This window comes from Palaemon carinicauda, chromosome 22, assembly GCF_036898095.1.
Source record: "Palaemon carinicauda isolate YSFRI2023 chromosome 22, ASM3689809v2, whole genome shotgun sequence".
Lineage (NCBI taxonomy): Eukaryota > Metazoa > Arthropoda > Malacostraca > Decapoda > Palaemonidae > Palaemon > Palaemon carinicauda.
In genome coordinates, this window is record NC_090746.1 from 115,412,212 (window position 1) to 115,428,017 (window position 15,806).

Consider the following 15,806-nt stretch of genomic DNA (forward strand, 5'->3'; position numbering starts at 1 on the left):
CAATGTTTGCCCGTTGGGTATGCACGATCCTGTGGACAGGGCTTAAGATGGTGTAAACTCAATGAAAATTGACAAAAAAACTATAGCTACCTTCCTGACAAAGACCCAATAAATCAGATTTATAGGCTCATATCCTTATTATGTACAGTACTCTATAGACTCTTGAGAGTAACATTTAAAAAGAATTCAAACTCTGTAAACTACCTCTTAACCCCATACCAATTTGGGTTCAGACCAACTCTCACTTCCTGTGCCCAGTTCTTCAATCTAATCAAGTACATAAAATACTGACTTAAACAACTACAAATTGCTAGAGCATTTCCATAGACTTAAAAGCTGCATACAGTACAACTCCATGAATCGCAGAGGCATCGAAATGAAGCAATCAAAAACATTTTTTTAAAGATAATGGTGGACATACACCGTAGCCACAAACTAAATTTTATGTAGTGTATAGTACTAAAAGCAGATGGTGAGCATGAAAAAATTGCCTACCTCAGGGCTCAGTCCTTGCACCAATGCTTTTCAATATATATACTGTTCAACTCTCCCCATCCAACTGCAGATTTCATCTATGCAGATCCATGTCTGGCTACGCAGGCTACCACCTTCATGAACTTGAAACCAGACTATAAGCTGCCCTAGAATAAGTGGTCACTGAATCCAAATCTACTCAAGTTTGTGTCCATTTCACCTGAGAAAAAGAGAAGCCAATTGCAAACTCGTAGATCCTCTGCCGTGGCGAAAAGCTAGAGCATCGCCAGTTTCCAGTGTAGTTAAGCGTAACGCTGGATAGAACTCTCAATTGCTACCCATTGTATACCAATGTGAAGCAGATCACCACATCCCAAGAAAATAGATCCTAGGATTAACGAGGCATGCAGTGTCATCACAGGGACAATACGTCTCGCTATTGATAATGTCATTGCCTGATTATTACATGACTGGAGTCAGAGTCCTGGTCGCTTGTTAGTTCCTTAGTGTCTGCAGCCGCTCCATCCTTGTCAGCTAAGGATGGGGGCAGTTTGAGGGAGCCTATAGGTTTAACTGCCAATCATCAGTAGCCATTACCTGGCCCTCCCTGGTCCTACCTTGAGTGGAGAGGGGGCTTAGGTGCTGATCATATAAGGGCAGTTTGAGGGAGCCTATAGATTTACCTGCTAATCCTCAGCAGCCATTACCTGGCCCTCCTTGGTCCTAGTTTGGGTGGAGAAGGGGCTTGGGCACTGATCATATGTATACTGTATATGGTCAGTCTCCAGGGCAATGTCACAGTCCCTTGCCTCTGCCAGTCATGAGCGGCCTTTAAACACATTCTACAAACTTTGTAGTATCGCCCCTCAGAAATCAGGAGCCATAAGCAAATTCTGAAAAGTGCAAACAAATCTTGGACATAAGACATCCGATACATCCTCATGCCAGTTCAATGCAAGCTTAGTCCCGGAAGAGCTTTACAACTGTGGAGGAACTGCCAAGCCAAATATCTGTACTAAATGATATAATGGACCAATGGAGGGACTCTGACAGGCTACCAACCACCAACAATGCAGTGCAGGACTCCACTTGAGAAATTGCTGATGGAACACTACTTCCCAGACATGATTGGTGTGCTCTCAACAGAGCTAGAGCAGGAGTGGCCTGAACAGGTGTCAACTTGGTTAAATTGGGACCTTAAAACTGACCAGTACTGCAAATGTGGACAAAATATCCAGACTTTTATTAGTCTCCAATCATGCCCATTATCTCATAATTTGGATAACACTAACTTAGTGTCAATGAAAGAATGCTTAAATTGTTGGCTGTTTGGCATGATGAGCTATAATGATGATGACTGCAAGTATGGACCGAATCAAAACAAACTGAATATGGCACTGGAAAACACTAGTAGGCAATCTGGGAATTACTATTACTTTTCCAACTACAGTATGAAACAATCTTGAATGGTGCACAAAACTAAATTTGTAAACGAACAAGCAAGTAAATGGAAATGCGATAGACTGTATATCCGCGTTTAAAACTACCATCGGATAAGAGGAGGTAAAATTAAGTTGAATTTATCTTGTATCTGCAGTATGACTGCTAAATTACAAAACCGTTTGTATAGGCTAGGTTTTCATTGGGTAGAGAGATGGTATTACAAATTTTTACTTAATGTACCCTTAAAAATACTAAAAGCCTAAAGCCGATTATCTCTCTTTTCCCGCATATGACGCCCTCGAGGGAAAACATCGTTTTAAGTTTCAAAGTTAATGACAATGAACAAATATATGCATTTACACATCCAAGTGATAAATAACAACATTAGCTCTTAGTAAACTGTAAGGCTCTGTCCACATGGACGAGCTTTACTCGACAAACTTTGTTTAAGGTGACGTCAGAAGCCTTGAAGCAGCAAGCAATGATCGGTATAGGTTTTTTCATATGATTACCAAAATAATGAAAGCTTGGCTCATTGGTGGTTAAGATTGGGGAGATGTCATTGTCTGACGTACGAAGTTACATTTTACACCTAATGATATACTATTTCTGTATCCTCTACTTGAAAATTTGAAAATTTCCGAGTTTATTTGGTCCTGTGAGGAGAATTTAAAAAATTTGATAGTTGTATAAACAACATCCCCTCAGCCTTTGGATGTGAGGGCCGATGTTTAGAGGGATCGTGATTCACGATAGTGTATATACTATAGGGAATCACACATTTGCAGTAGCCAATAATATGTACATACTGTGCAGGAATACTATGTACATAAACGTGGAAAAATCAATACATTCATTAGTGAAATTGTTTGGATAAATACAACAGTAGAGTACAGTACTGTATATGCTGATCATGTACTTATGTTTGGTATGTACCTTACTCCTGTAAATACCAATATACTGATCATGTACTGTATGTACAGTACTTACTATAGTTACAAATATATTTTTTATAACATTCAGTTCTGTATTTATATAAAAGGGATTTTGACGAAGGAAAAATCTATTTCTGGGCGAGAGACCTGTACCGCCCAGTGAAATGCTCCTTTTAGCATCATTTCTAAGGTATATAACGGCTAGAAATGATGCTAAAAGGAGCATTTCACAGAGCAGCACAGGTTGAGCCCAGAAATAAAAATATATAACTACTTACCAGAAAGTATTCCTCCAAAAAAGGCTCAGTTGGAGACGTGGATGGAGAATAAGCTGAGCAGTTACAAATTCAACAAAATGAACGATGAAGGGTCATAGCTGCACTGCATAATACAACTATACAGACGAGTCATCACTGATGTAAAGAAAAATATTTGAAATGGATTAGGTCAGGATATTACATACAATACATGTCCATGTACAGTACACTACATTAATAAAAAATAATTAAAAAAAAACTAACACTTTTAAGTTACAATAGATACTGATACTGTACTGTAAATTGATAGAAAATTATATTCAAAGTTACTTTTTATACAGTATTTTTCTTTACAACTATGACTGTAGCTGAATAATACAAATGGAAAATTTTGAAAAATATCTTACCATTTTGCAAGGGGAGGATTATCTACGCCATCATCATCACAGACTTCCATTGTGGTTTCTATAGGAGAGGTTGCTGGAGTTAATTCAGGGTCAAGAGAATCTTTGGTTGAAGGAGGAGGTGGTGATGGCTGAAGCTCAGGCTCGGCAGGTAGTGGTTGCCGTTTCGCCCAACGGGAGAAGAACATAGTTATGGGCAGCTGCTTTGTCGCCTTCTTCATTAGTCCAAGATGCTCTTCTATCCAGTAGAAGTCTTATCCATGGAACGCATAAACTTTAGTGCACAGACCAAGGAATGATCCATGCTGTACACCTTCTACTTCAACTCTTCCAAAAATTGTGACACTTCTGCCAACTACTTGGGCATAATGCCTTCCTCATCCTTGTCAGGGTCATCAGCCTCCTCCTCTTTCTCACTTGCTGAATCGATTTATTCAGCCAAGTTTTCCTTGGTCAGCTCCTCGTCATGGCCATCTAGCAACTCCAAGGTGTGCTCAACCACTTCTTCAAAGCTTTGGACTTTGACTGTCCTAACCAAAATTATAATTTTCTAGTCTCTTGGAAGGCTTCATTAGAACTGAACCCGCTAAAGTCCTTGACGCACCCTGGCCACATACATTTTCAGCTGGCATTCACAGTTTCAGGCTTGATGTCATAGAAGGAATCCTTGACTACAGACAGATAGTTTACAATCATGAACTGCTTCCAATAATCAATCATGCTGAAGTCAGGGTTGTTGTCGGTGGCTTTATGGAATGGCTTCATCACTTGTTGGCTGCAGTGAGCCTTGAAGTTCTTGATTACCCCCTGGTCCATAGACTGGTTGAGGGCAGTGGTGTTCGAAGGAGAGAACACCACTTGAACATTAGGGACCTTCACCCTGATGGAGGATAGATGTTTGGGAGCTTTGTCAAGGCTGAGGAGGACTTTAACTCCATTCCCTTGTTCTTGAAGTAGTCCTTCTCCTCCAACAAGCAGCAGTACTGGAACCACCTCAAGAAAGGCTCCTTCATCATCCATGCCTTCTTTTTGTGCATCCAGTAGACAGGCAGCAAATTCAAGTTGCGACACTGAAGTGCACGGGGCCTTGCTGACTTATAAATAAAGCTGGGTTTAATAAGACGGCCAGCAAAGTTACTGCACAAAATCGATATACACCTGGGGAAGACAGAAAAAGGCACATTTATTAAAATGACATGATAAATAATAAAAAAGAAATACAGAATTACATCAAACCATAAATTAAAAAATAATAAAGTGAATTCTACAGTATTACACATTTTTATTAGAGAAACAGGAAAAAAAATCTACTGTTAGCCTACCTATCCTTTGCTGCCTTAAAACTGGGAGCATGGCATTCTTCCTTGGCAATGAACATCTGAGGCATCTTCTTCCTAAACAAACCTGTCAAGAAACAAAATTATTATTTTAATCAAAATACTAAATTATGTTAAGAATACACTACGTAAAATAAATTGCAACAAGTAAATTTAAAAACAGAATGTACGCTAATTAACATTTATGTTAAGGATATGTATACTCAAATGCAAAATCTTCAATAAATTAAGTACAAAACAGTATGTACAGGTACTGAAGGTACTAAAAACTAATTCAAATTAGCAAAACTACATAGTAGTTTCGTACAATACTGTACTGTATTTACTGTAGACACCTGTCTCTATGTTAATAACAATTTTAAACTAAAATTAAACAAGATTCACACAAAAATTAATTTTGTATACTATACAGTAACTAACATAAGAATTTTAAATATAAATGTCCATAAACTTACCAGTTTTATCCATATTCTAAACTTGTACTGGCTTGTACCACTTCACGATGAGCTTTTGAAGCTCAATTGGGAAACTTGCCACTGCCTCATGGTCTGCAGAGGCTGTCTCGTCAGTAATTTTCACATTCTTCAGGCCAAACTATTGCTAAAACTTATCAAACCAGCCTTTGCTGGCTTGGAAAGGTGTCTGTGGAGTTGTGGCGTCTTCGCTGGTGGATGGCTGAAGATCATCCTCCGTGAAGTGGAGGCACTAGCAACCATGGTAGCATGAATCTTAGCTGCATTCTTCTCTATGTACCTTAGGGTACACTTTGTGAATGCCGAAGTCTGTCTTCAGCTGCTTATAAAATCCCTTCCTTGCAATTATCAAGGACCTTTATCTTCTCCTCAAGCATCGTGACCTTACTCTGCTGTTTAGAAGAATCTTTAGAAATCAAAGCAGTTTTCTTGGGAGGGGCATAATGATGAAACAAAGGCAAAATTCTGGCAAAATACCTTGAGATGAAGAGGGAAATGTATATAAGAGGATAAATGAAGCAAGAGTGGGGCTGAATCAATGAGAGAAGGGATGTTATGCTGGGCGGAGAGGGAATCAGCGTGGTCGATTTGAAATCGTCGAGCCGCAAGAGTACTTACTGCGAAATTGCGAGTGTGTGATTTGTTCTTTAATAGGTTTACGGTTCTCTGTAACTCGAACATTCCAAATCGAGAAGAAAGAACCTGCGAATAGGGAGGTCTGACTGTAGAAAAAAATACTTATAGGGAAGATATATACTGTACATATACTTGGAGACGGACACCATCGCCTACACACTAGACTAGAATGTCTAAACAGCGCATTGCCACATTCCCATTGGCTGACGGTAACACTCCAGTCAATTCAACAGAGTAGTAAATTCCACAGTCCTCATCATCCAAATCAACAATTCCATTTGTAATCAGTTCAAATTTCTGGGTCATGAACAGTTAAATCAATATTATCCAAGAACCGTCTGTCCAAATCCTTCATATGGTCCAAATTCAAATATCTTATAATAACTGCATTCAAAACAGAAAATGGAAAAGGAGGAAGTGCAGCCTACAAATAAAAATAGAAATAAAGGAACTTAGAAACACTCTTAGTTAACTAAACTACCACACTAAAACAAAATTAATATACAGTAAATAAACTAATTCTATTATTCACAACTACACTAAGCAAAATAAAATAACACTGATAAATAAAAAAATTACACTTCCAATATTACCAGATAAATCCAGTATTCAAAATACTCTTTCTGTAGTCAAGATTTAAAAAAGTCACTCCAGACATTAGCTTCTGTCCTGGCTAAGCCATCTAACCAAAAAAAATACAAAACATTGTTATTCTAAGTCTTAGTTGCTACGATCAACCATTGCAATAACTACTTCCTTTTCTTCGCTCTCCCTCTCTCGCAGTCTAAAGGATTTGGCAAAGCAAATCAGAATATAAATGTTCAAAAAAAAGAACAGGGTGGCCTTAGCACTCCTCACATCTCTAATTCACAAAATTATCTCCGGTACAAGACACAGGAGGATAGATGTGAGCGAGGCAAGAGAGCGTGCTAGAAATAGGAATGAATGGCGAGCGATTGTGACGCAGTTCCGGTAGGCCCTGCTGCTGCCTCCGATGCCTTAGATGACCGCAGAGGTAGCAGCAGTAGGGGATTCAGCATTCAGGATTCATCTGTGGTGGATAATGTGGGAGGGTGGGCTGTGACACCCTAGCAGTACCAGCTAAACTCGGTTGAGTCCCTTGTTAGGCTGGGAGGAACGTAGAGAGTAGAGGTCCCCTTTTTGTTTTTGTTTCTTTGTTGATGTTGGCTACCCCCAAAAATTGGGGGAAGTGCCATGGTATATGTATGTATGTACAAGACACAGTGTGGATCAACAATGACCAATTACAATTCTCTTGCACACACTATGGGGTAATTTCGAATAAATCTGGGAGAAGACAAGACATCTTTAAATAGATAAAAACAAACAAAAGCCCTGACAATCTGAAGTAGATGTCTGCATACAAACAAGTCGACTCTAAGATTGAAGACGACAATACAGCATGAATAGAATTTTATTGTGGGTAGATGCCGTTGGTCTACTTGCTTTGAGGTATTAGTTCATTGGAAGGAAATGAAAAGGGGTAATTTTCATGAGATAATGTCAACATATTAAGCTTCTGGAGATAAAAGAAATATGAACATCAGGAGAGGTTCATGGTAATAAAAGGTTTTGGTCAAGGAATAAAATATTTGGAAGGTAGATAGTGTGACACTTGAAAGTAAATTGCTCTATCAATTCTATGAGCAATGTAAAATTTATGAAATGTTAGATTAATTTTGTCTGTAAATACTAATGAACTTGTTAATCTGCCCTTGAAAGTAAAACAACCATTAAATTCAAATTTATTTGAAATGGTCAGACTTCCAACAACGAATACAGTACATGCTATTAATATAGTCACTTAATACGTCTTCAAATGTCTATCAATTTATTGTATAGTTCTATTATACAGATAAATGCACGAGAATTCATAAATCTAAATAAAGATTTTGTATATCCTTTTATCAGCTAAATGGTATGGCAAGGTAATTCTAGTAGGTCACTAAAACTACATGGATGACACCTATCACAAAGTCTTGTGCTAATAATCCATAAAACTTACTTTATGTTGGTGATTAACATCAAAAGTGAAATTACGTTTACACAACCATTACCAATAACATGTGGACACATCTCACTGGGTATATACGTATTTACAAAATTGTGAACTAGGAATAACAGCAAATACAACATTGTAACTATGTCGGGCAGTAAGATCTTTCACAAATGAGTGTTATAATGTTAACACTACATTTATGAAAATTATAAAAAAAATTTGGTTGACAATTCACATATTGAATTAATTTTTCATTCAGTAACCTAATTTGTAGAAACTTTAAAAAATCTTTCATGATTATATAAATAAATCTGCTTTATTAAAATCACAAGGCTTGTTTACAAGCAATCGTAATCTCCCTCTACATTGTAATACCTTACCTTAAAAGTCCCATGAATTTATAATAAATATTTTCAAGCATACATAATAATGCACCATAGTAAAACCCATATTCTATAAATTAAATTGTTTATTTCATTACTTGCTTGAAGTTCATATGCTATTCGCCCTTTGAGTGAACGGCTCGGGCAGATTAAAGCAAAAAAAAGTAAAAATAAAACTTTGTGAAGGTGTATACCCTTGTTTCTGCCAATAGATGCGGTGGGAAATGGTTTCTCATTGTAAACTATGAGTTTCCCTATCCGCCATCATTTTGGCTCCTCATTCACCTGTATAGTTCTTACAGTACTGTTATTTGAAGTTAGAAGTACTGTGAGTGGAAACTCGAATGTCTTCTTGTCTTTTAAAAGGGTTTGTCATCTGGTGTTGAGAACTAACTAATTATCAAGATAAAGTACTCTTATCTAAAACAGATACAATCACTTCTTTACTGGGGCCATAACTTTTGTGAATACTCAAGGTGAAACACAGGCAAGGGAACTGGTAATCTCTTCCTTGATAGACTAACCAGAAGTACATCTGTGAATAGCATGAAAATAAGCGTCTTACAGATCAATTGAAAACTTCCAATCGTTATTTTGAACTGCTGTTAGAACTGATGAAGGGGTCTCTAAGGAGAACCTGGTTAGAGCTGCGAACTTTTTGTGGCAAGAAATGACAAGGATTGGTCTCTAAAACACATAGATTTCTGTACCAGGAGCATGAAACCTTCGGGAAGTTTCTAATACTTCTTCTATTGATTCCTTCAATAACACAAGTATTTCCCTTTTGCATACAGTAGTCTGTCATTTCTATACTGTGTTGGAATGTAGAAAAGAATTTTGGTACAGTGCATAACAAGGGAAGTAATTTGAAAGGTCGTTGGTAGCCTTTCCATAACACTACTACTGCCCACAGATCTAGGAGTAGTTTGCTCCACTCTGCATAAAACACAGCGACAGTCTACCCCTTCTTTTACTTAATTGTCATCAGTTTTCTTTGTTCATTCCTCCTCCCCAGTTAGATGCTAAAGATTGTCTCTGAACTTTTTGCACCTTCCACAAAAATCTATTATTCTTAGGCTTTTCGCAACAATTTTTGGCTCAGATTTTGAAAAAATTTTTGGCCCGAAAATCGGCCGAAATTTTCGAAAAAATTTTCGGCCTGAAAATCTGCCTATCCTGATTTTGTGTCAAAAGTGATAAACAGTAGATGGACCACTAAACTGATTGGAAGAAGGCCATGACTGATAACTTATTTCTTGTGTGTGTAATTAACTGCTCTGCTAAATTTTGGTAGCTTATCCAAATAAAAAAGTTGACCCATTATGGGAGATGACATTAACCTGTTCTTTTGAGCTTTAGAAAATTGTCGTCTAAGAAAAAATCGGTTTTCTTAGTAGAACACAACTGCAGTAAGCTTGAACTAATTTTGTGGAAGTTAGTTACCACCCAATCTAAACATTTAAAGTCTAAATAATTTGTATTTGATCATTATAAAAATTGACTTTAAGGCTACTGAGGAATTATATATAACCCTTATTATGTAAATAGAATTCACAAACTAAATCATATGTAAACAGAATTCACAAACTAAATCATATGTAAATAGAATTCACAAACTAAATCATTTCAAGGGCTCTACTCGAACCTTCTGGTATACCTCTCAACTCTTTTTTGTGTATAAGAAAACTTCCATGCTCTATCAGTGATTGTTTTGCATGTTTGATAAATAATTTTTTTATGATTGAATATCTGAATCTACTTTTTATGATGGAAAATCCTGGCCATTTTCACCATTAAAGGAGGGAACAAAACAAAGAGGAACCTTTTTTATCAGCCTCTTGTAAAATGGCTTCAATTCCTGTTTTCATTTCAGGTGGAAATTTAGATTAGAGAACAGTAAATGGCGAAGACATTAATGTGGAAACTTTAGATTGATTTAGTTTCCCTTTTAACAGAATTGTTAGGGTACAAATCCATGATCCTATTCACTAGCTTTTGAAAAGGTGTTTCCTAAACACCCTCACCATCATCCGACTAACCTGACTGTTATCTTGGATCTTTATCTTGATCCTCATCCAATTCTTCATCGCTGGAATTGACCAACTTTCTTTCCGTTTTGGTATTTTCCCAAGATAGATAAAGGCATAGCTGAACTACTTGATGCGTAATCAGGTATGTGAGGAGTTTGAACCATCCTAACTTCCCTATCAAACAGTATCCAATATACCACCCCATCTTTTGAGGTACAGCTAATAAAGGGATTTTGACGAAGGAAAAATCTATTTCTGGGCGAGAGACCTGTGCCGCCCAGTGAAATGCTCCTTTAGCATCCTTTCTAGGGTATATAACTGCTATGTATTACCAGAGAAAAAAGTTGCATAGGAATGCCAGGGATTAACCCAGCTCGCTCACCTATATTAGGTGTCGGTATATAGTAACGGGGGCGTGAAAACCACAACCAGAGGTCTCGTGCCATTTAGATATCTCCTCTTCAAATATCCCCGTTACTACGAGGTGCCGTTCTACATCCACTACTGGATGCTATCTTTAGAGACAGTTGTACTAGTACTGAATTGCCCCTTTGGTACTTCATTATTATCCCAAAGCTTATTATCATTGGGAAAATATGTTTTTGTAGAATTAGGCTCAACAGTTTCCCTAACTAAATCTAGTGACTTGTTTTTCTAAGCTCTTTGGTAAGACTTTATTCAAACTTTTCAACTAAATAGGAGTATAAAACTTACATTCTTTTATAGGAATTAATATTAACTGGCTTTTCTGAAATGGGAACCTGCTCTGCACTGACCCATTTCGAAGAAAGAACGTAGCAGAACTATGGACATGTACTGTATAGGAATTTATCATAACCTGATTGATTATGCTCATGAGCAGAGCTTGAAATCTCATTACCTATGGTGCTTGTAAATAATGTTGAGACTGCAAAATTCTTTCAATCTTTAATTCAATACTGTCTAACAGGCACCTAAACTTAGCCCAAATTTCCTTATAAATCTACATTCTTTATGCCTAAACCACTAACCTGGCCTATGTTAACAGAAGTAGCCTGAAGGGCAGGGGAAAGGATCGACCTAAAATCTTATCTCAAACTAAACACTTTTATTTTTTTTAAATTTGCTTTCACTATCTTTTGCTATAAGATCAATTACTTTTCAATAAAGTAGTATCATTCATTTTAATAAAGAGCAACACTTGTTATTCCAAATTAATAAAGAACGTGAATCCTTGGCATTCAACAAACATCGAATGCAAACCTTATTTCGTTTAAATTAGATTATTTACTCTAACATCACAAACCATTGTTAACGAAACCATAATTCCTATACAACTGTGATGAGCTTATTCTAAAGTATGAGTGAACAGAAAGAGAACCTAGCTTACAACCACTGCAGCTCAGTCACAATTTGTTTACAACAACATACCATCTCCACCGCAGCTACCAGGGAGAACAAGGGTAGTACACAAGAGCTTCAAAAAGTTTATTATTATTATTCTTTTTTTCTTTAATGTGGCCCATCTATTCCCATGAAGGGGGGTGAATAGCAAATGAACTTCATAGAAATTCCATTGAAATAAAATGTGTTTAAGAATTATGAAATATTGTTTTATATCATATGGGGATTTTTATCAAAAGCTATATTACTTAATAGCTTCCACTAAATCTTGACCTTGGCACTTTTAAAAATTTGTTTTCCTGAAAATTTTCTTTCTTTGGCACAGATTTATACTTAGCATTCATGGTCCAGTATAGGTTATTCTCTCAATAACTTGAAAGCTTCAGAAACCTATCAAATAAGCAATTTCAAAATTAACACTTCAAACAAATTGATAATTTCAATGAAAAAAATTAATTCGAACAAAAGAAGACCAAACTTTTGCATTTCTAGTAGTCTTAAAATTTGGATACAGTTAGAAATGTGGCTATATACATACAGTACCTATTTACAAAGACTTATTAAATAATAAAAACAATTAGCTTAATCTGGTGAAGAAATTCAAGTCACAAATTTTCTAAAATTCAAGTGCACACAAAGCACATGTTTTTACTCAATGTTTGGTACTATAGTTCAAAATGCACCAATTTACAGCACAATTTCAAGCACAGGTGTTGCTTGGTCCCAACAATATTTACTACATTTATGCAAAATCATTGAAAGCCAAAATGTATGTAATCTTTAAAACAGTATAGTTCATGTCCAAGATTTCTTTTCACAAACTTATCAATACCTAATTGATGTTTAAACAAAGGCTAATGGAAAATCATTAATACACACAAACAACTGCTTTACAAATAATTTTTCCTTTGTGCTTATCAGCCAATATTCAGAATTCCAAACTTATAAGTCAGTAATGGCTGTCTTTAGTGAGGCAGCACTGAAGAATCTTTTTTTCCTTAATTACGCTTTACTCAACACCACATCATCAAAAGAAAAGGGTTCCAGCAACTTTGCTTAAAAACCAGCTGTTTGTCAAAACAAAATCTATCCCACAAACATTCCCCCCCCCTCGATGTTCTAGTTTTATGAATACTATTGTACACACATCATCAAAATTGAAAAAAAGTATATGGCAGCCCTCATCAGGTACATAACGCACTATCTGGATGATTTAATTAAGGTACTTCATACTTATATAGGGGGTCAGTGATTTAAAATCCAAAAAATAGGTTGCAAATGGCAAATTTTATCACTAGACCTGTAATCAATTGAAAACATTGTCATTTGGTACTAATATTCCAAGACAACTAGAGGAAACTGAGTTCTTGGTAAAATATCTTAAACATGATAATGCTGGAAGAATCAAGGTACACGCACCAAAAAAATACTTGATGATCGACAGGAACTTGTGAGGGAACCTTTGATGCAGATGCTGTACATACAAATTATCTTTAAGTTTAAGGCAATGAAACTAATCACCTTAAACTCTTACATAGCTCAAACACAACTGAAACAGTACATGAAAAGATTTAAAATATAATCATGGCAAATTTCGACAGACTAGGTAACCACATGCCCTGAAGTCGTCTAAACCAACAGCAAAAGATGACAATTAATCTCAAGGGAACAACAGACCTACCTCTTATATAGATCATAAATCAGGGAAAATGGTAACAAGATTTAGATTCTAAATGGAGAACTGGAAATAAACATTCCAAACTGTTCAATACGGGAGAGGTAACCTCCATGCAGCCACCAGATTATTATTATCATTACTAGGTACGCTACAACCCTAGTTGGAAAAGCAGGATGCTATAATCAACATTAAAATAATCTTCATATATAAACTATAAAAAGAGACTTATGACAGCCAGCTATTCAACATAAGAACATTTGCTGCAAGATAAGAGTAAACATACATTGAACAGTAGCTGGAATAATTGTTAAGTTTTTTCTTTACTTAGTTCTTCTCATAGAATAATTGTAACAATATGGTATTTACAAAGAACCAACTCCAATAGTGGATATAACAGCAAACAAAATGTTAAGACTAAAATAAAAATATCAAACCAAAAGCAAAATTAACAGTTTAAAAATATAAAACATATGGACATTATTAACAAAAAGAGAAAATAAAAAAGTCTTGTGATGAATTACTAAAGATATCAAGACAAAAACCAGACAGGAAAAAGATTTTTCTTACACGGTGACCAAGCAACTATAGATGCACAAGTGAGAAATGTCCAGGATGCTTTCACTTCACTCACTAGATAAGCACTACTAACAAAAATTTTGAAATTCTGAACCCTATATGGTCTGCCATTATCAGCAAAAATTCCATTTATGAATAAAAATAAATAACTTTCCTTTGCACTGAACACCATATTCAAATACCATCAAAGTTTAATTTTGTAATGTTTCATAATCTAAGGTGGTATAGCTTGGCTACACAAATTATATAAATAAATAAATGATTAGCCATAATTCCAAAAATCTCAATTTCGTTGATGTATTCTTCCAATAACTTGCTGATTTTAAAAAGTTCAAATAAAGAACATGTAACCAATCTCATGAACTAGGTTTAGGCAATGTGCCAAAGATATATAATGTATGAGAATGGCAGTGGCAGCACTATAAAAATAAACTATCGCTTCAAAATGCGTACCTTTAGTATTTCAGCAACCCTAACTACTGTGTTTCTGTTAGTCTCAAACTTTAACAATACAAATCATTCAAATTACAACTGATTTGTATCATAATCTCTATAAGAAAACTTTTGGTAGTAATATTTCCCACGAGATAGCAATGCAGGACCTGTATACTGTATATACAAATTTCAGCAATTAAAAAAGACATACAATACAATATTTACAGATTTCATCCTTATTTGCTTTGTCAGGATAATTCATGAAATTGCAAAAGAAATTTATCTCTAAATGATCAGTAACTTGAAGAACACTTTAAAACTGAAGCAGTGTTAATTTTTTCCATGAATACAAACCTATTTTTACTCTTGTTTTAATAACTAGGAAAGGGTATAACAAGTATGTTATAATGACTACTTAAAACTACAAGGTATTAGAATTCTGGTTAATACTGTATGAGACAAGTAGCCTCTTGGAAGGCCAGTCATCTTTTCTGTTGAAAGCTCTCACTCTTAGCCTCTGCTTCCAAGACCTCAAGTGTACCAACCAAAAGGACAGAGAAGAGAACACTCAGTAAAAATTAATTTGTATAAAAGTAAAATTATTTAGAATTTTTGGCAGAATCCACACTTGTGGGGAAGCATTTGTTTCTCCGCTCTTTAACTGTTATCTTAACCAAACAAAGATATTGCCAACCTGGATTACTCTTTGTAAACTAATCATTTCATCAAAATAGGTTCATAGAAATAAAAAAATAAAATGATTCTGTTTTTGTGAGTATTGTATTTTTTTGTAAAAGGGGTCCTGTCTATATGAGAACAAAAAAGAGAGAACATTTCCCTTGGCCCTGGTATTGTAAAGCATATGATATATGGCCTTTCATTTTTTTTGACATTTAGTGCTTTTTTGAGATATAGTCCCCAGAAGGCCTTTTTCATTTTTGTCATGTAATTGCCCCATGAAATTGGATGATGTGCTAAAACACATATTTAAATCTGCTTTTGTTTTAGAATATAACTTATCCATACATTACACAGTATTTAAGTATCTTGCATCTATTTACCCATAACATTTACAAAGTGTAGCTTTTGAGCAATATAAATCGAGACAGCTTGACTCTTGAGTATAACTAGTTTTAAAAATTATCATTAAAAAAGAAGAGTATTGTACTATTACATTTGACTCTTTCATTCTTACAACACTAATTGATACTGATACTAAAAATCCCTGTACTGACTAGAATGTATCTAAATGTACAGTGAAACTTACATAAATGTATGAGGAGACTTATCGGAATAGTAATAAAAACCACCAACTATAACATACACTTCTAGTAAACAAAAA

General features: G+C 35.6%; 1 protein-coding gene across 1 annotated transcript; it reads right to left on the reverse strand.

Moving 5' to 3' along the window:
• Positions 1-3,132: 3,132 nt before the first annotated feature.
• LOC137616250 (tigger transposable element-derived protein 1-like) lies at positions 3,133-6,371 on the reverse strand. The gene is made up of 4 exons (XM_068345868.1): positions 5,306-6,371; positions 4,836-4,917; positions 3,517-4,671; positions 3,133-3,265 (listed from the first exon to the last, which is right to left on the reverse strand). Exons 1-3 carry the CDS (start codon positions 5,316-5,318, stop codon positions 4,389-4,391), a joined length of 378 nt encoding a protein of 125 aa, XP_068201969.1. The 5' UTR covers positions 5,319-6,371; the 3' UTR covers positions 3,133-3,265; positions 3,517-4,388.
• Positions 6,372-15,806: the final 9,435 nt, after the last annotated feature.

Bases quoted from the DNA above. Each gene is read 5' to 3' on its own strand.
- LOC137616250 (XM_068345868.1), bottom strand. The intron at 4,672-4,835 runs GTAGGCTAACAG...TGTCTTCCCCAG, and splicing joins TTTAAGGCAGCAAAGGATAG to GTGTATATCGATTTTGTGCA.